Source organism: Bombyx mori, chromosome 22 (assembly GCF_030269925.1).
Source record: "Bombyx mori chromosome 22, ASM3026992v2".
In the NCBI taxonomy this organism is placed as follows: domain Eukaryota; kingdom Metazoa; phylum Arthropoda; class Insecta; order Lepidoptera; family Bombycidae; genus Bombyx; species Bombyx mori.
Window position 1 is genome coordinate 15,902,623 of NC_085128.1, and position 20,987 is coordinate 15,923,609.

The 20,987-nt window shown below is 35.2% G+C and overlaps 1 protein-coding gene and 1 long non-coding RNA gene across 2 annotated transcripts in view; one reads left to right on the top strand and one right to left on the bottom strand.

The window, feature by feature from the left end:
* Window positions 1-1,745, bottom strand: part of LOC134201008 (uncharacterized) — a 192,686-nt gene extending 190,941 nt beyond the window's left edge. The window contains exon 1 of the long non-coding RNA XR_009976155.1: window positions 1,619-1,745. This is a non-coding gene — a long non-coding RNA (uncharacterized LOC134201008). The remainder of the gene's footprint in view (window positions 1-1,618) is intronic.
* Window positions 1,626-20,469, top strand: LOC101745711 (proton-coupled folate transporter). The gene is made up of 8 exons (XM_012689165.4): window positions 1,626-1,780; window positions 1,963-2,867; window positions 6,711-6,861; window positions 7,344-7,445; window positions 7,766-7,903; window positions 8,524-8,607; window positions 9,334-9,490; window positions 11,193-20,469. Exons 2-8 carry the CDS (start codon window positions 2,070-2,072, stop codon window positions 11,329-11,331), a joined length of 1,569 nt encoding a protein of 522 aa, XP_012544619.1. The 5' UTR covers window positions 1,626-1,780; window positions 1,963-2,069; the 3' UTR covers window positions 11,332-20,469.
* Window positions 20,470-20,987: the final 518 nt, after the last annotated feature.

A 20,987-nucleotide genomic window follows, 5' to 3' on the forward strand; every position in this document is an offset into this window, starting at 1 on the left:
AATAGTTTAAGCGCTTTATCAATTAGAGGCTAAGTTTTTTAAAACGCACGTGACGGATTCAACACAATGAGCGCCACACTGGAAATGATCGAAAATTTATTGCAATTTTCCAGCCAAAGTGTATATATTTTTCGCGACATTTTTATCGTTCAACGTACCGTGACGTTTCCGTGCGTCTAATTACAGTTTATTGATGTCCACGCAAATTGTCGAGTCGAGGAAACCAGTTGTTTCAAGTTAATCAGTCAATCTATACGATGAATGCACACATAGTATTACGTGGCTATTAATTGAATCTGGTGCTTGTAATCTAAATAGGATTCCTGTCTAAGCCTAATACCCAAAATAATAATACAAAATATATCTATATTTTATCAAACCTGACGATCATAACTTATGGAATCTAATATGTAATAGTCTAGCTGATATCAAAGGATACGGGTATGTAACCCACGTCATCTCAAACGTCTATTCGAAATTTCCGTTACTCATTATATAAGAGAACTAGTAGACTCATTTGGAGAATTGCGATCGTGATCAAGCCTAAAGGCTGTTAGTAGATATTAGTATTCCAAGACAAAAAAAGTCACAAAAAAAAAATTCTGACCCGTAGAAATTAATTCATTAACGAAAGCATTATCAATAAAATCAATTTACTGGTGGTAAGGCAACTTGTGAGCCAGCGCAGGTAAGTACCACCACCCCGACGATTTCTATCGTAAAGTAGCAATGCGCTTCGGATTTAAGGGTGGGACCCGTGCGGACTCACAAGACGCCCTACCACCAGTAAAAAATGAATTACGCAAATATATATGTTCCGGGTTTCATTTTTAGTACATACTAGCTGACCCGACAGACTTCGTAGTGCCTCAATTGACAAATAAAAGACTTAAAGCTATGTATAAAATAAATTTAAAACAAACAAAAGGAAACCACCCGACGGGGGACACATCAAAGGGAAAACAAAATTGTTATTTTTATTTAATTCCGAGAATTTTCATATTTATCTTTACCTTTTAAATCGTCTCTGGACTTCCACAAATAATTCAAGACCAAAATTAGCCAATTCGATCCAGCAGCTCTCGAGTTTTAGCGAGACTAACGAACAGCAATTAATTTTTTTACATATAGATTGTTATTCCTTCATGATGAGAGCCAGTCGTGACTACGTGTTAAGTACCTAATTCAATTTACAAAAAATAGTTCTGCGGGATTGCGGGACTGCGGGATTTGACCACCAACACAGTGGCAACGTCCATCAGGACTACGTTCACCAGTCTAAGTAATAAAAACAAAAAAAAATAAAGTCATTCCAGATAATTCTTTGTGTACAATTAAATGTAATAAATTAATTAATTTAAAAAAACAAAGTTAATTGATAACATTGAAATTGAGGCTCATTTAATATTTGAATATCATTAATATCCTGATCCTAAAGTAAAATATGTTTTACATGTCACCGATTGTTTTTAGTATAATTTGATTTGCAATTAGCGGACTGTTATCAAAATATATGGAAGTTCATTGTTTGTTTTTTTTTTTTTTCGCCTAAGCAATAACTTCTTTACCAAATATTCAAGTATTAGCTTACATCATCATATATATCAATAGGAATTACCCAGATCGAGCCACTGTGTAAGTAACTAAAACCACGAACACGCGAACAAACAAGACACGGTCCACGACATAATATGAGGCTGCACTATTTAAACTGGCAGACTAATTTGGCCGGTTTTAGTTCATGTCCAACCGCCGATGGGCAGACAATGGAAGCGTGAAGGTGCGCTAAGTTGACTGCAATTGTCATTCCCCAGTTTAAGCCACGTTAATCTCACTAGAGGCAGTACAAAAGCCCTTTTATCAATTGCTATTGTACGCGACTGTCGTTATCAAGCCATAATTGATATCAAACAAATACGTCGGCTAGGAACACAATAAATTCAATCACTGTATCGTTTGCAGGCGCAGACATGATGTCAAACCAAACAATACAACAGTGAGGACCGGTCGTGGCTATTTACAAACAATGGACTTAGCTTGAAGTTATATTATCCAGTGAAAACGGAAAAATGGATGAAAACAAACAGAAACATGTTATCGAGGAGCGTCCTTTGAACAAAGATGAAGCTCAAAATCAAATTAAAACATTTGGAGAGAAATTGAGTTTTATAAAAGACAACATAACCGTGGAGCCTCTGTTAGCCGGACTCATTATACCGAGTGTGATATCAAGATTTGCTATGGGCAATTTTAATTTGGACAAAGCCTGTAGAGTCAGTCTACAATTCAACGACACAGTATGTGATGCATTAATAAAAAAAACAAGCACCAATTACTCGGAATATGAAAAAGAAGTGCAAAGATTGATATCTAGCATCGACATCTGGAAGAGCGTCTTGCAAACCGCGTTACCGTGCATCATAATTATATTTATGGGAGCTTGGAGCGATCGGACTGGAAAGCGAAAATTGTGCATACTATTACCGATTTACGGTGAAATTTTAACTTCCATCAATAATATAATCAATGTTTATTTTTTCTATGAAATCCCAGTAGAAGTCACAGTGTTCTTAGAGACCTTATTCCCAGCCATAACTGGTGGCTGGGTGACGATGTTTCTTGGTGTATTCAGCTATATCAGTGACATAACTTCAGAAGAAACCCGCACTTTCAGAGTTGGAGTTGTGAACTTTTGCTTTACATGTGGTCTGCCAATAGGTCTTGGGCTAAGTGGAATTTTACTACAAAGAATGGGTTACTATGGCATATTTTCGACAACTAGCATCATGTTTACTGTTGTCCTGATTTATGGGACCGTAGTTTTGAAGGAACCTGATATTCTGCTACAAGAAAAAGGATTGCCTCCGGTAAGTTTAAGTTTACATCTTATTTAAAATAAGTATTTATAACAAGCAAAATTTACAGATATCACTCTACATTTTAATTTTGCAATAAACCATATAATTCTTATATAGCTCATATGTCATATCCATTTAGTGGATCTTAACAGTACATCCTATAGATTGTTTAACTATAATAATATTTTTATTAATATTATTTGTGATCAAAGGTCATTCCTTTTTTGTATTGAAAATTAATTATAATATAAAAGAAAAAAATGCTGTCATACTTAAGCATTGACAGCATTTTTGAGGTAAGAAGAAAATGCTGTCATGCTTAAGCATTGACAGCAAGATTTGGATGCCAACAGGCTAAAGTTTGCTGCTGACTACATGGTGAATTTCTGGCTGGATTTTCTTTACTTTGCCAGTAAAAACTTTGAATAACTTACACGCGTATATCGACTTCTTTTGCAACACTTGTTTGCTGATAGCGACTATCGTAATATAGTAAGTAGTTATTCAGCAGAGTGTTTGTAATACCCAGATAATTTTGATTAAACAACAGGATTATTATCATTCGTTGGCATACATTCTTCGCCATTGTTATTGATACTTAATTACGAAATGTCGCAAGTCCCTCAAAAACTTAATATAATATGTATATAAAAAAGCATCATAATTTAATAAAGTTATAAGCCGTTATATTTTTTAGCTTAAAAATGGGTTTAACATACAATAAAGAAAAACGTGACAAATTAGACAAACCGCAAGTACAAAGTAGACACGCGATGAGGAGGACACTGCGGAGCTACCTACCTAGACCTACCATAGCAGAGGTCCTGTCGCTGCCGACCGTCGTAGCTACGATGATCGGCAGCGACGCGACCTGTGTGCTTAGTGCGAGTTCTTTAACGTTCTCGATAGCGTAAAAGTTAAGTCAAATTTATATGGAGTTGGAACGTTTGCCTATGTCTGCCGCTAAGGGCACTGATCCATCTGCATACAAATTTCAGGTAACTTTTACGCTATCGAGAACGTTAAAAAACTTACACTAAGCACACTGGAGGACGATGCCAGACTTCTGCGAGCTCACTATCTCGCAGAAGGAGGCGACGGAACGAGAGAGGGATAGCTCTTCCCTCTCCGCACTGATCCATCGCCGTAGTGGGTAATGGTGCAGACAGTATGTGTGTACGTCTGAACTTGTCTTATGCAAACGAGCATTTTAACCCTGAAACACAACCTACTGTTTCTCTTCTGAGATTTTCTGGTGGTACTGGTTACTGTTGGTAGGACCTGTTGTGAGTCCGCGCGGGTGGGTACCACCGCCCTGCCTATTTCTGCCGTGGAGCAGTAATGCGTTTCGGTTTGAAAGGTGGGGCAGCCGTTGTAACTATACTTGAGACCTTAGAACTTATATATCAAGGTGGGTGGCGCATTTACGTTGTTCCAGTTACCACTTAACACCAAGTGGTCTGTGAGCTCGTAAATCGAACGAAAATAACATCAAATAACTTGTTAAAATAAGTAAGTACATCGTAAAAATCTTTCTGAGATTGTGGAACATAGTTTACAATATTTTGGTGTATGTGTATTATTATAGATAATATGCACGCTACACATATCCAAAGTCCATGATAACGGTGGCATCTTAATGTGTTGTTGTAGTGATTCAAAACATTATAAAATCAACAGACCATAACGTAGTTTAAAATAATATTAGCGTAGTAAAGTTTTGAAGGCCAAACGAAGTGACCGTAAACTCGTTAGAGTGTTTACATCAATTATCTATCGTTTAAAGATATTTTTCAGATGAAAAAATTCAATTTTAATAAATAAACTTCAAATATTTGTAAACAGTGATAAATTAAATATCAGCTATCTTCTAATTATGATAAGTAATGTAGACTGAATGAACAAAATAGCTGGATTATTAAAAAAAAAAAAAAAAATATTATTTTTCCCTATCCTGATACTGACATCTGCTTTTTTTTGCAAAAAGCAAAAATACCACATTACACAAGCTTGTGCTTATGAATTTTTTTTTGTAAACGATGGATTTTTATGGCGTATTGGCCTTTCCAGTATCACCATCGAAGGAGACCTAACAACTCAAGTAACTTCTTCGCGAATAATCTACCACCGGATCGAAATCGCGGCCCACTGAGAAAATCCGGCAAGAAACTCAGCGGACTGATGTGTGGGGTTGCACGTCGAACTCTTTGCCGTAACCATACTGGTCGAGTTCGATAAGTAGGTTATCAGAGTCACTGAGTTTGCTCCTACAGCTAAAGGCATCTAATGCAAAAGCTATTGGATTTAATGGATCCGTAAGGACGTGTCTAGGGCGTCGACGGTGACTGACTGTTGCGTGGGCAAGAGTCGAGGAGTCAGCGGCGGCAACGATAAGGCGATTATCATGACATATAGCCTTATCGAAGTACCGTTCCGACGCTGACATCAGGTGATTCCGGATGTAAAAAAAAACTTATATCTGCTACCACTAAATATTTTAAAATACAGGTGGCTACAAAATGAGTTGAAGCTTATCTTAAGCCAAACATAATCACGTTGTTAATACACGATCAAATAATGAAATCAGCATTGGTTATTTCCAAATTTATTTGAAACTAGCTGTGCCCCCGACTCCGTCCGCGTGGAATAACGACTTTGGGCAGCAGTTTTAGGACATACCTTTTGGTTTATAAACACCGTCATTTGGATATTTAGAAAAATCTAATTTAAAGTAATGCTTCTCTATACACACTATATAGGTTGCTAGGATTGCTAGCATGTGACAGAGCTACATAACCGTATGACCGAGTTGACTGTGTGAAAAGCAGTTAACACTTATAAAAACTTTTAGCGTCTGACCTTGGGCTTTATTTATTATCATCACGAAGCATAGGCTCACTAGTGCTTCCCGTTCTTCTAGTGTCTCCCGAGACCGGGCATCCTTTGGCTGTCCGAACCCTCTGAGAGCTCAGACGGATTTCCCTATCAGTAAAGGTCTCAGACTGAAGCGATAGTGCATGAGCCTTGCGATCGGCAGTGATACGTGTTTCTCGTTCTTCAAGTGTCTCCTGAACCCGAGCATTTGCTATCCAAACCCTCTGATGAGCTCAGGCGGGATTCCCTTTCAGTGAAAGTCTCAGACTCACGCGATAGTGTATAAGATTCACGATCGATGGACAAACTTGCGTCACGCTGTTCCCTGTTCACCCTAATTCGAGCGGCTATTATATGACGGCTGCACAGACTTAAACGATCTACAAACGCCCAGCTACGTGATTCTTTAAATTGGCATAACTTTTTTATTTATGAACCGATTAACATGAAGTAAACACTAAATGTTAAGTAAAGCTTACTACAATAAATTAGTGAAAACCACATTTAAATCGGCAGAGCTGTTTCTGAGATTAGCGTGCACAAACGCACAGACAAATATTACAGTTTTCCTGAGATATCTTCCATGTACAGACAGGGACCAGTTACGATTTTATTATATCTATTGAAAAGACACAAATATGAATTGAATGAACAGTTTTTAGTTTTATAATTTTCGTAATCTAGAGATAAGTCAGCAGAGTCCTTAATACTCGCCAATGTCAACGTGTATTCTATAGACTACAATAAAATTATATTACTCGTTTAAACAGAGTTCATATATCTCATAATTGGTGACAAAACAATAAACATTGCGCATGGTTCTGGATGTGATTAATTGCAGGAATTACATACAAATCATTGTATGGCTAGCAACTACCCTAGAGCTAAATGTTATACCAGTAGAGGCATTTAACTTTAAAATAACTATTAATTTACCTTATTGGTTAGCTGCGAAAATTGATGCTTAATGTTTTACAGATAGAGCGAGACAGCAAGAAAGTTGCTGTCCTGGACATATCGCACGTAACAGACACAGCTATGGTGGCATTCAAGAAACGGGAATCAAATTTAAGGATGAAAGTTCTCCTCACATTGTTCTGTGTTTTCATTTTATTCGGACCAACTTCATGTACGTATCCTTTGTTAAGTATCTTTGTTAAGTTAAAGAAATGATGCGCGTGCAACTTGGTGCTCGTGAAAGAAGTGAAATTTGCGTTGTTGTACTATTGTGGTTTTCTTCATTTTTCACCCTTAATCTAATTTGGGATATATTAGGGAATTCTGTGTATAGGAAAAACGACCTCTTCACCATTTATATATATTTTAAATTATATAAAAATAAATATTTTTTTGTCCTTCATTAAAAAAAAAAGATAGTTAAATAAAATATGTATGCGGAAAACTTTATGAAAATTACGTACTATTCACCTGGTATCATTGATTCAAAAGGTCGCAGGTGGAGTGTGCGTAGATATTAAAATGTGTTCAGCCTTCTTTAAGAGATATAAAATTTTATCGCGATTGCTCAGAAGTGCCAGCATTGAATCCACTTGTCTTGTTATCTAAAAGCGTATAAACTATTGTAATTAAGTCATGTTGTTGTTTTTCCAGCGGAGCATGGAGTCTTCTATCTATTCGTAAGGAACCGCTTGAATTGGGACATGGTCAAATTCAGTCTCTATGTCAGCTATTCCATTATCTTACATTCTTTCGGTAAGGCATCAGAATGTGTTTTATATTTAATGTTTCTGAGCTACTCTTTTTTTATTGCATAGGTAGGTGGACGAGCTCACAGCCCATCTGGTGTTAAATGGTTACTGGAGCCCATAGACGTCTACAACATAAAAGCCGTCACCCAGCTTGAGGTATGAGTTCTAAGGTGCCAGCATAGTCACAACGGCTACCCCACCCTTCAAACCGAAACGCATTGCTTTACGGCTGAAATAGGCTGGGTAAATGAGCTTGTCTTTAAAAAATTCCTACAAGAGAAGCTAAAAAATATGTAATCACAAGTAAAATTTATTTATTTTCAGGTGCTATGTTCTCCATAACGGTGCTAAGTAAGCGACTACAGATCGATGATTCGTTGCTCTGTCTAATCTCTGTCATCAGCAAGTTCGTTGGATCCATCTGGACTGCTTTCATTCAAAGCGATATTGAAATGTATTTAAGTAAGTTTTTCTATAATAATGATACTTTTACTGTCGTTTTCATTTTTTAAAACAAAAATCCATTTGATAACTTCATTAGGATGTAAAAAAATATTTTTGAAGAAAATAACGAATTATGCTAAATCATAGAATTTCTAAAAACCAGTTGACTTCGAAAACGTTGAAGTTTGATACTGCTAAGTTTTAAATATAACTTTTTTTTTATTGCTTAGATGTGTGGACGAGCTCACAGCCCACCTGGTGTTAAGTGGTTACTGGAGCCCGTAGACATCTACAACGTAAATGCGCCACACACCTTGAGGTATAGTTCTAAGGTCTCAGTATAGTCACAACGGCTGCCCCACCCTTCAAGCCGAAACGCATTACTGCTTCACGGCAGAAATAGGCGGGGCGGTGGTACCTACCCGTGCGGACTCACAAGAGGTCCTACATCCTGTAAGGTAACATTATTAACATAGGTAACACTGATACAACCATGGTATTCAAAGCTCTACTTTGGAAACTTTGTGGTAGAGATACAGTATCTGAATATATTTGTTCATTCAACAGCCCCCCTGGCTCAAACTCCAGTAAGTGCATCGTAAGTTTCGAACAACTAACAATCCGATAACACTTTTCAGTTCCGGTAGCTGAAATATTGAACGCAACGACATTTACATCTCTTAGGTCGATTGCATCAAAAATAGTGGAAAAACAAGAAATAGGTGAGCCCAGATTGTTGTAAATTTATTTACTGGTCAAAACCCTTCGCTGTGACTATCGCTTGATGTATGAATCTAATTTATTTTGCGAATCAAACGCCATCCAAATGTACGTTGATGGAATTGATTCTAAAAAGCTCACAAAATAAAATTCCACTTTTTTAAAATTTGGAATCTTAAAGTTTTCTATTCAAATGGAAAGCTCTAGTTCTTTATTCCAATAAAAAACCCATTTTGATCAAATGCTACAAGTTAACGTTCCATTGCGTGCTTTCGTTACGCATAATAATATTCGTTCTTTAATGATACGGAGCACGTCATTACGGATCCTCCCGATCCATTAACGGTGCTTTTAGGCACCACAAGCACCGGTCACCGTCCTCGTCGAACCCCTCGCTTACGACGAAGGGCTCGACGAGCGAATTAACCCATAGATACCACAGCCCACTGAGTTTCTCGCCGGATCTTCTCAGTGGGCCGCGTTTCCGATCCGGTGGTAGATTCTGCGAAGCACTGCTCTTGCTAGGATCAGTGTTAGCAACACTCCGGTTTGAGCCCCGTGAGCTCAGCTACACACGTTAGGGTGAAGCTGAAATAGCCTCTCAAGGCTATCAGCATAGGTAGGAAAAAAAAAGATACGGTACCAAAAATTTTAATGCAGAATTTCTAATAGCTCATATAGTCTTGTCTTAAATATGTTATAAATTAAAGTTGTTTGTCGCATTCCAGCAAAAGTGAATTCAATATTTTCTCTGACTGAGACTATGGCATCTCTGATCTTCCTACCGTTCTACTCGTGGCTGTACATGGTAACATTAAATGTCTTCTCCGGAGCTGTCTTCTTGACCAGTGCTATCATTACTATACCTCCCTCAATGATCCTTACGTGAGTATGACTTTTAAAAATTAACGATCCTTTACCATGGGTTTTCGCAATGCTGTTTTAGGCTGTTACCAAATATACAGTGAAATCCCGTTCTCGGCGTTTCAAAAATGCATTGAAATGTCGTGATTTCAAAGGGATTCTAAAATAATTAATAATTTTGGGCAATAGTTGATTATTATCTCTAGTAATGTCAATGCCCCGAAGCGACGGTGACTACGGGAAAAGCAAATGGGATTTATTATTATTTGGATCATTTATTTCTTTTTCATAATGAATTATTTTATAGTTACAAGATATTGTAACTTATAGATAGAGTATAGAGAACACAGTTTAATTAACAGCTGTTTTATTTATTAACGAATCAAATTCATAAAATGAATGTTTAACTTGAATTAAAGCGTCTTCTATTTGAAAACCATTTGATGCACGTGAACCGTTCTCTCTCTACGAAGATGAAATCTGGAAGATTCCAGAACCGTATTATAAATCATGAATGGAGCTAAATTGAATCATAACAAGTATATCAAAGAGAATTCAAAACACGTCGACCCTAATCTCATTTACAAAAACATAATTAACGATTTTTGATCCACCGCACTGAATAATAAGGCGTAAATTAGTAATATTGAATGGATAAATTTCGTAGATGCCTCTTGCTTGCGTAGAAACTTGATAAACATAAAATATATTATGTAAATTATCAATCGTATGTACTGTTATGGGAATTCTCTCTGAGGTCGTTTTAAAAAAGGAAAACTCTTAGGATACAACTATTTATTGGATTTTGAACAATATGGATAATGACTCTCAAAGTAATCCCGGCAGCCGCACCCGTACTCTAACACAGTTCACTGACTACTGACCGTTCTCCGGTCTCCTATCAAGTCTCTACCTCGAGGGTATCAGCAGTTTAGGGTTCGGTAGGGATATATTATAACAGTACGATACAATTTGCAAAGCATTTACTGCCCACATACATTCGAAAAATGTTTGAAACAAATTTGAACCAAAGGTTAACCTACTTCAAAAAAGGAATAGCAGGTTCTACATTCAGATTTATTTCTTTCTTATTAGTTTTTTCACGTAGTGTGACCAATTCAGTTTATTTTTATTTTGTCGCTCCGCTGCGACTCTATTCCTTCATATGTTCTTCATCTCCGTCCGTCCGTCAAAAGTTCAACATTAATACTACCTAATCTACCTACTAACTGATTGAGTTTAATTGACGTGACTCTTGAAGTCATTTTTTATTTATTTATTTAATAATCTTCTTCTGAATTAACTTACATTAAATATTTACTGACGACCCTAAACTTGTTTCCAAAAATAATATTCCAAATGGAACATCAAAAATTGGTTCAGTTGATAGCATGAATTACTTTATGTATATGCGTGCCGTGTCCTCTATTTTGCGACGTCAATCAACATCATGGAAATATCTGTTAAGGTGTACTGGTACTAGCTAGGTACGAGACTCTTCGAATTGTTCTGTAGGGAAATCTATGAGAGCGAAGTTAATATTCAGGAATTATATTTAGTGCAATCAAAACAATAATACTGTAAAGTCTTTGATTACTATACATTATTTGAATTTTACATAGTTTGATCATACAGAACGTCATCGCCAATATAAAAATATAATAGATAAAATTAGTCATTTTATTTGGTTCAAAAATTTATATTCCTCTTTTTTTGTGTCCAGCTTCTTCTATATACAACACAGAAGAGGAAAGAAGAGTCCAAGAAAGAGAGCTCTCGAAGCTGAAGAGAAAAAAGAAGCGATAGATATTGAAAATAAATCTGAACTATCGAATATTCCAGAAAACAATGTTCGTCTATAGCACGATGACAAATCATTTAAGATGAATGCGTAATTATTTTAATTGTTTCAATTGGATTTTGACTGATACGATTTCAGCGTTAATTAATCCGACAAAAGTTACAAATGAGTATAAAACAAAACAATAACTGAGATAATTTCAATATTCGAAGTCCTTAAAAGTTTGTAATATATTTCATATATCGCTTCGATGCGTTGCATCAATAATAAAAACAGGTTCTGTAACGTCATCGTGGCTTAGTTTCTTCTTTAATATATCTTCTTCTTCTTATAACGTTATCCTATTTTCAATGATTTCATTAACAGCTGCCAATATTAATGGCAATACAACTTGTTCTATTTTGCGTTTTAAATTTTGGAATCTCGCGCCAGCTTGTCCGGTAACCGTGCGACCAGCTAAGCGTTTAAAATTTAAAAAAAAGGGAGAAAAGAGACGACAGATGTAATATCATTAACGGTTTGTGCTAAGTCTGTATTTCTCAGAATATTTAAAATTCATTAAAAGTGAGCTATCCTACGTGGCTAATATTAATTAATCGGCTTAGGGCAACTTGTGTTTTTTTTAACGCAACAGAGCGGAAAAAACGGATACTTTGTATCACAGTCGTAACTTTTTTAACCAGATTATGCAATTTCCACTGAACCTGTACTTGAGGAACAAAAAAAGCTATGTGAAACTTGAGGGATTACTAATCCCTTTCTAACTCTGTTCATAAGAGAAAGATAAGAAGTGAGCCACAAATATTATATCGTAGTTCTACCTATCTACTACTTATTATGATATCTTCACAGCTCTTTTATAGGGAAGTACACATTAAGGTAATCTGAGATAGGATGGTTTCCTATTTTTTTCATTTATATATAAAGGCGATGGTAATTTGTTTTATAGAATACGATTTATTTTCCAAGATATGCGTGTGCAGTATCTAACGTGTTCATGAGTTATTTCACAGCTTAGAACTAATTTTAAAACCGCCCATCATATTTAAGCAAAAAATTCTCAGACGTCGAAATTTTATAAGTTAAAATTAAAACTTTACTGGTAATTATTAAACAGATTAAGACTGTGGCCAAAATAAATTAAATTTTGTTTTCATTGAATCGAAAAACAATGTAAATTTGTTAACTATTTATTTAATTAATTTCTTAACTTTTTTTAAGGATCATTTTAATGTTTTAACACATTTTTGTTGTTTTTAATGAATTTTCTGTTTTATCATACGACTCGAAATAACTAAATTGCAATTATGAATATAAATTAAATCGATAACTTAGAAGAAAGTAGAGATGAGTATACACTGAGAATGAATCTCGCCATCTCTTTCGCACACAGTGCACACACAAACACATGCAGCGATAGAAAAAACTTTGTGAAAGTGTGAACCTTGTTTTTCTTAATTGAGAAACCCTTCATAGGGTGTAATTTTTTTTATTTTTTTTTTATATATTTAGAATATTATTACAAATTGATACGAAATAAATATATAAATTTTCATACTATGACTAAGCTATCGATATAATCTTGTTATTATTTTTATAATAAAGCCTCCCGTTTAGTTATTTAAGAAAAAAATATGGATCGTTTAAGGCGTTTTTAGGACTCGACAGCAGATAATAAATATGCGATGTAAATGAGACTTCAACTTCATTTAATAAGGTGAGCGGATATAATTGACCCGATATTTGTTGTAAACAGTAGTTAGTCAAGTTAGTTAGCTTCTAAGGGAGCTAAACATCCGAAAAAGGCTCTCTTCTATCTGCCGGAAACGTGCTATGAGCTTCTTCGGACACATCATGCGGTCTTCCAGACATGAATTAGAGAAGCTCATCATAATTGCGGATCGCATAGAGGGCAAGCGCGCCGTGGGCAGAACACCAACTAGATGGTCAGATCTAGTAAGAGAAGCACTTGGTGGGAGTCTGTACCATGCGGTCCGTGCCACCCATGATCGAACACAGAGGAAGAACCCATATAAGCAATAAAAAAATAAAAAAAAAAATAAGAACTTCACTTTTTTTTTTTATTGCTTAGATGGATGGACGAACTCATAGCCCACCTGGTGTTAAGTGGTTACTGGAGCCCATAGACATCTACAACGTAAATGCAGCACCCACCTTGAGATATAAGTTCTAAGGTCTCGGTATAGTTACAACGGCTGCTCTACCCTTCAGACCGAAACGCATGTGGTCGCGATCCTCAGTAGTGAGGGACCGATATAGAAGAAGATGAGCAATTAACAACAGGTGGGCTGTAATCTCGTTTACTCGTTCGTGGGATATAAAAATCGATAATTTTTCGCTCCTTTCTTGTACTGCCAGCTCATTAACAAATCTGATAATTTTACTGATGCTTTTAGAAAGTACTTTCTAATGTCTATTTAGCCATATAGCCTTCTTAGCTGTCGACGGACAACACTTGTGAGTCCGCGCGGGTGGGTACCACCACCCTGCCTATTTCTGCCGTGAAGCAGTAATGCGTTTCGGTTTGAAGGGTGGGGCAGCCGTTGTAACTATACGTGAGACCTTAGAACTTATATCTCAAGGTGGGTGGCGCATTTACGTTGTGAATGTCTATGTGCTTCAGTAACCACTTCACACCAGATGGGCTGTGAGCTCGTCCACCCATATCCGTCATAAGCAATAAAAAAAAAAAAACTTCAATTGTCTGCGACCACGAAACTACGGATATAGTGAAATTGAATTATTAAAAGCAATATAAAACCGGAAAAAGTTGGCTTAGTTATGTCAATGTCTTGCGAAAACCGAAGTAAATAATGTAACAATCAACCCAAATCCCATAGAACAATATTTTCTTGTCAGAAATTTAATAGATACACTATTATCTAATATAGACAAAGTTTACTTTGAATTTAGGAACGGTGCCAAGCGCTTTCCCTTTTCCGATTTTCAAGCCGTTCAATTAACAAAATCAATTGACAATGCCTGTGATCGTAAAAATACAGTTTTCTTGTTAAAGCCATAATAATAGTTTTATCCAATATTAATTTGTATAACTAATGAACGGCAGAAAAGTAAATTCATCTAAATTTCATTATTAAAATCAGGTCAATTCTGGGGTTCTGTATTAACATTGCTTAAAATTTCATTCCCAATTCGACTCATTAGTCATAAAAAAGAAATGAATTTTGTTGTTCAGGCTTTTAGGTTTTTAAAAATTCTTTGTCTATATTTTGACGAGTTTTGCTAATCTGATTTGTTCCTATACAAATTGAATTTAGTTAATGTTCTACTTTATTTCAGAACGCATTAGCTCCATGTTGGTATTAATATTGTTTAGAATGCATAAATAACCATACAATCGCATTAGGATTGTGTTTAGACTTCATTTTTAAAATGAAACAAAATTCAAATTCAAAATCATTTATTTCAACTTAGATGTCAATACAACACACTTGTTGAATGTCAAAATATAAATAACAATGTTAACTTTACCACCGGTTCCAAAAAAAACCACAGTCCTGAGAAGAACCGGCGAAACAAACTCAGCGGGTAAGCATGTAACCCTATCTATGATATATTCACAACGATCAGTAAAAAAGTTCATTTTTAATTTTTAGTATTTATTCACTTATGTCGATAACGAAAATATATTAAAATTAGAAAGATACGGATAAAATATATGTATAGATTAGCGTGACCTGAATTATCCGTGAAAGAGTTTAAGATAAAGTCTATACTGACACACTTTTCACAGTTACTAAACGCGTATACATACTCGTATTCTTTGGTTTTTATCATTGTATTTATATATTAATACATGAAGCAAAAACTTTGTATCCCTTTTTACGAAAATTGCGCGGACGGAGGAGTATGATATTTTCCACACTTATAGAGAATATAGAGAAGAAGTGCAAAACGCTAATATTTTTTAAAAATAATGCCTAAAAGATACATTAAATCGATAAAGAAAACATTACCCACACTACGTACCATGTATTTGACGCACACACGCATGCATACTATTTATTGTCAAGCTTTTGTTCTTGACGTCTGTTGTCAAATTGAGAATAGATTAAATATTATTTGTCATTGATAATATTTTGGAAAGTGTAGTCTTGGCGAAATTTGTGATTATAGAAGTATAAAAGACAATCATAATAGTGTACAAACTTACAATTCCAATTAATTATAGTCGAATTTCGACTACTACGGGACCTCTAGTAAATATTAAAAAACCATATCAGGTTCGTTCCAATGAAAAATAAAAGGTGAAAACCCGAGTAATCTAATCCTGTGTATATCCTAATAACTGTATTCGACTAGTGGACTAAGACACAATCTTTACGCGTTAATAAAAATCTGTAACGCTTATTGCTTATAACGTTTAACCAAACTGAATAGCCATAAGAAATTTCGCAATATAACAGTGCACTGAAAAAAACTATCCAAATATTATATTATTATTTATTACTAGCTGACCCGGCAGACTTCGTAGTGCATAAATGGATAAATAAAAGACCTAAGCTTTTGTATAAAATAAACTTAAAACAAACAAAAGGAATCCGTCCGACGGGGGACACATCAAAGGGAAAACAAAATTGTTATTTTTATTTAATTCCGAGCATTTTCATATTTATCTATCTTTTAAACCTTCTCTGGACTTCCATAAATAAATAATTCAAGGGCAAAATTAGCCAAATCGGTCCAGCCGTTCTCGAGTTTTAGCGAGACTAACGAACAGCAATTCATTTTTATATATGTAGATTAGTTTCATAATCGCAGAACAGATTTCACTACTATAAAACTTATCGAGACTATTGAAATAGCTCATGGATACTAATAAATGGCATTTAATATTAATACATAAACTTATCAAATGGAAAAGTACAGACTAAGGCTAAAACTTTATAACTTGATAAGATATTGCGACCAAACTAAAACGCTTAGAGCCACAATTTAACCAGACTACAAAAGGCCAACGAAACATGCCACCTCTTCGGTTAAGTGGGTAATGACTCTGACTAATATACCACAGGGTGGGGATTTGGTTTTTTGATTAGCATTGGTAACTTTTTCAGTCGGAATGTTTTTTTTTTGTCCCTGTCTATATTTTCGGCAATGATAACCAATTAGGTTGAGGTCATTAAATGAGTCAACCTTTGAATGCAAATTGAAATAATCGTGTGCTTTAACTTTAAGCTTACTGTTGAAAATATAATAGATCTCTAATGCAATCAATATTTTATGCGTGTAGATTATATATAGGTATCCAGTTCTTTTTCACTACTCACGACCAAACCATTGGACAATATCATAATAATATGAATTTTTGGCTTTTTAAAATGCTTTTATTAGCTTCAGACGTATGTATATTTGTAACGGAATCTTTGAATATAATTTTGACCCCCTTCAAAACGTCGGATTAATTCGAAATTTGGTATACTTATTAAGGACCGATGACAATGCAATATTAAAAAATAGAAAAAAAATATTGAAATTCAACTAAAAAATGAAAAATAAATAATAATTTAAAAAAACTAACAAAATACGCTTTTATAGAAAATCCAACTAAAAAATAAAGAAACTATTATTTATTTGATTACCGGTATAGATGACCGAACAAACTCACCGCCCTCCTGATGTTGAGTAGGAAACCCATAGAATGCCGCTACCTACCATGATGCTTGTCTACATTTCTGAGTCTAGTTTCAGATAAAAAAGTTAATTAATAATAATAATATTAATAATAAAAATAATTTATTGCCTTTCACATCACAGAAAATAAAATGAAGAAAAAAAAAGAAAAAAAGAAAAAAGAGAAATAGGCAAATGGAGGTGGCTCAACTATTGCTGTTCAAGGTTGATAAATCGAACAGCGCTGATTTTCAGTCACCCCCGTTTCTCCTTGGTTCTTTGCGGGAATGAAGGCTACGTACGTGTGTACATACTTAGAATATGGTATAAATTAGTAAAATTAGTAACTTATAAAAATTTAAGAAAAAAACAAAACAAAAATCAAATTATATGGTGAATCCCACGGAATAGATAAATAAGGTTGGAAAGGCCTTTGCTCTAATTTTGTATTAGAACCAGTGTCGCCGCTTCATCCCCACTATTTTAATTTCTACACATACACACACTGTGATTACAAGTATTTCGCACACAACAAAAACACCCACACATAAATCTCAGGACAGATATTCGTTCGCAAACTAGCACAAAACACCCGTAGGCATACACACTCACACACGCAAAAAGGCAATAAAAATGTTCATACACGCTAGTGCTTGATAAAATCGATATTCTTTATCGATAAATTATCTGATGAATGAATGGAGAAAATGAAACATGAAATAAATATTGAAAAAAAAAACTATTTTACTTTTATTAATTACAAATAGTCACTGTCGCTGGAATAAAACGTATTTGTTAAGCAGTTGGCGCTTGCTATTAATTGCGAATGAATTTTTCAAAACTAAGTGTATTCTGATTTTTTTTATGATAAAATCATTTTCAGTAAAATGTTTAGAGCAAATAGTACTCGTCTTTGTCTCCAGTTTCCTCTACCTGTCACGTCAATCCATTGTTCCCTGGCGTTAGGTTCTTTAGGAAACCTAAAATTTTTAATTTACTGCATAAGTCAAATAGCATTTTACTTAGATTTTAATACGTCTTAGACAATATAGTAAATACCCGTAAATTAGAGGTCTACATGTCCCTTTATATTATACCTTCACTTTAATTCAATGATAATAATTCAATAATAATAATACATATTTATTTTACTCAAAATACGTCTCACTAAGAATATACTAGGTATCATTAATTAAATATAAAATAATGCAAAAATTATCCATGTCAAATGTAAATATAGTCGAGAATTCTGTCGATGATTTTACCACATGGTCACCTCACTATCGACAAACTGCACGGCCAATCAGGGCAAAGGCCGAAATTTCAAAGATTGAAGTGTAGAGAACGCAATGCATGTAGTACATTGGAAGCTGACTTGGTCATTGCGTTCATTGGGCGAGTACACATCGCGCAATGTATGCTATTTATAACTTGCTGCAATAATATTGTTAATGTTTGGAATTTCATAATGCTCAGTATATTTTTATGTTTTAGACAAATAATATTGTAATTAAATGCTAATTTCGACTTACCGATCGAAAGATATACCTCCTCGCTCTATACTTGAGGTCTGATTTTTTGTTTTACAAGTTATAATTGCACAACACGGCACTATAAAGCGGAGATCTGTTCGCCAAGTAGTCCGAAGCGCACTAAACGCGGTGAATGCAAGAATCGGTCGAGTTATGTTTGTTCTATCATAACAGTGGCACGCTTGCCCCGCCTACATTACCATTCCAACCTTATTTATCTATTCCGTGGTGAATCCGAATACAAATAAAACATAATAAGCACACAGTAATAACACCCTGTGGGCAGCCTACAACGAAACAACAAATAAAATAAAATAAAGCACGATAATACTATTACTAATACTAATTCGATATTTAATTTAAACACAATATATGATTTAAAAAAATATAACTAAGTTCGTTTGTACGTTTGTGCCACGATAAATTCTAAGCTGCTTATTGTACTTTGGTATTATAACGATCTGATAGTCTATTATTATCTTAAAAGACAGCAAATAATATCTGGTGCTAAATTGACGAAAAACGTACACAGCACAAAAAAGATGTATATGGCAATTCTTGAAAACCGTGCACTTTAAAACAGTGTTTCTCATTTCACTGCTTAACTCTCTTCAAATGTTCCTCCAACTCAACCAAACCCAATCTATATATATAAAAATGAATTGCTGTTCGTTAGTCTCGCTAAAACTCGAGAACGGCTGGACCGATTTGGCTAATTTTGGCCTTGAATTATTTGTGGAAGTCCAGAGAACGTTTAAAAGGTAGATAAATATGAAAATGCTCGGAATTAAATAAAAAATAACAATTTTGTTTTTCCTTTGATGTGTCCCCCGTGAGATGGATTCCTTTTGTTTGTTTTAATTTTAATTTATACAAAACTTTAGGTCTTTTGTTTATCGATTGAGGCACTACGAAGTCTGCCCAGTCAGCTAGTTTAAAATAACAGATATGACTTTGTTTCTCCTTGATACCAGCTATGATCATTTTATTAAAATAATAGTACCACATATACAATAATGTCTATCAACAACTCCCGTCGTACAATATAAATCTTCAACGGTACATTCGTTTGATTAATAGCAATCTATTCATTACCCACCTTACACCGGTTTTAATACAATTTATTTGGATTAAATTTATGATAACTAATGACCAATATATCCCGATACTTTTAATAAATAATAGTTGGACCTTCTCAGTGGGTCGCGTTTCCGATCCGGTTGTAGATTCTGCGAAGCACTTCTCTTGCTGGGGTTAGTGTTACTAACATCGTCAGGTTTGAGCCCCGTGATCTCGCCTATTTGTTAGGTCACGCATAACCTCTCAAGGCTATCAGCTTAGGTAAGAAAAACAAAATGTGTGCAATTCACACGTGGTAGAAGTGAAACCTTCCAAAATTAAAATACAATTATCCTAAACGTCTTAAGTATATGTAAAATTTTGTCATTAGTAAATAATTGTAAGGTAGCGCTCTCTGTGAATTGATATTTTAATTTCACGTATAATCCTAAATTAAAATTCACTACATGAGCTTTCATACACACGTTAGTATTAAAAAATCTCACAGATGGCGCTGTATTAAATAGTATGTATATTTCTGTCTCATTCTTTGCTGGCTTCATCCTACACATTTTTGTATTTGTGTCTCTTACCTGTCGTTTTTTCCGTTGCATCCGGTTTGAAATCACAACGATTCTAAAGAAGTTTTCACTTCAAAAAGTCCGTTTCGCGGTGATTAACGCTAATTGGTTGAAAAACATCGGTTTCTGGTAACTTCTCGGGCACCACATACTGTGTAGCAATAGCTGTATCAAGTTTTATCTCAGTCGGATGAATGACTTAAGAACGCATAGAGAGCAAGCAAACAAACAATGAATGGAGTACTGTATGTTTGATTAAATAATAATATGTAGTATTGTATATCTTATGCTTACTAATTGTGACGTCAGCAAATATTATTGTGTTACTTATGAGGAGATTATATGAAATAAAAACATATATTGTTATCTGGATATTTAATTTTTATTACAAAAATGTGTCCACGTATAATTTGGTAACTATTACAGATAATCTTATAATACAGCCACACGGTACTCCTCCTCCTCGCTTCGTTTTCCTCGTTACTGAGGGTCGTGACTCCCCCGCTGCATCAGTTTCTTCCATACGATTTCCCTCCATCTGCTGCGATCCTCAGCTTCATGAAGGGCATTGTGGAAGTTGATGCTTAGAGAAGATCGTATTTGGTCCGGCCATCTCGTGGGACTGCGTCCTCTGGGACGTTTACCATCTACCTTTCCTGTCACCATCAGTTGTTCTATATTGTGACCCTCTTTACGATCAATACACACACCCACACACACACACACACACACACACGCACACGCACACGCACACGCACACGCACACGCACACGCACACGCACACGCACACGCACACGCACACGCACACGCACACGCACACGCACACGCACTCGCACACGCACACGCACACGCACACGCACACGCACACGCACACGCACACGCACACGCAC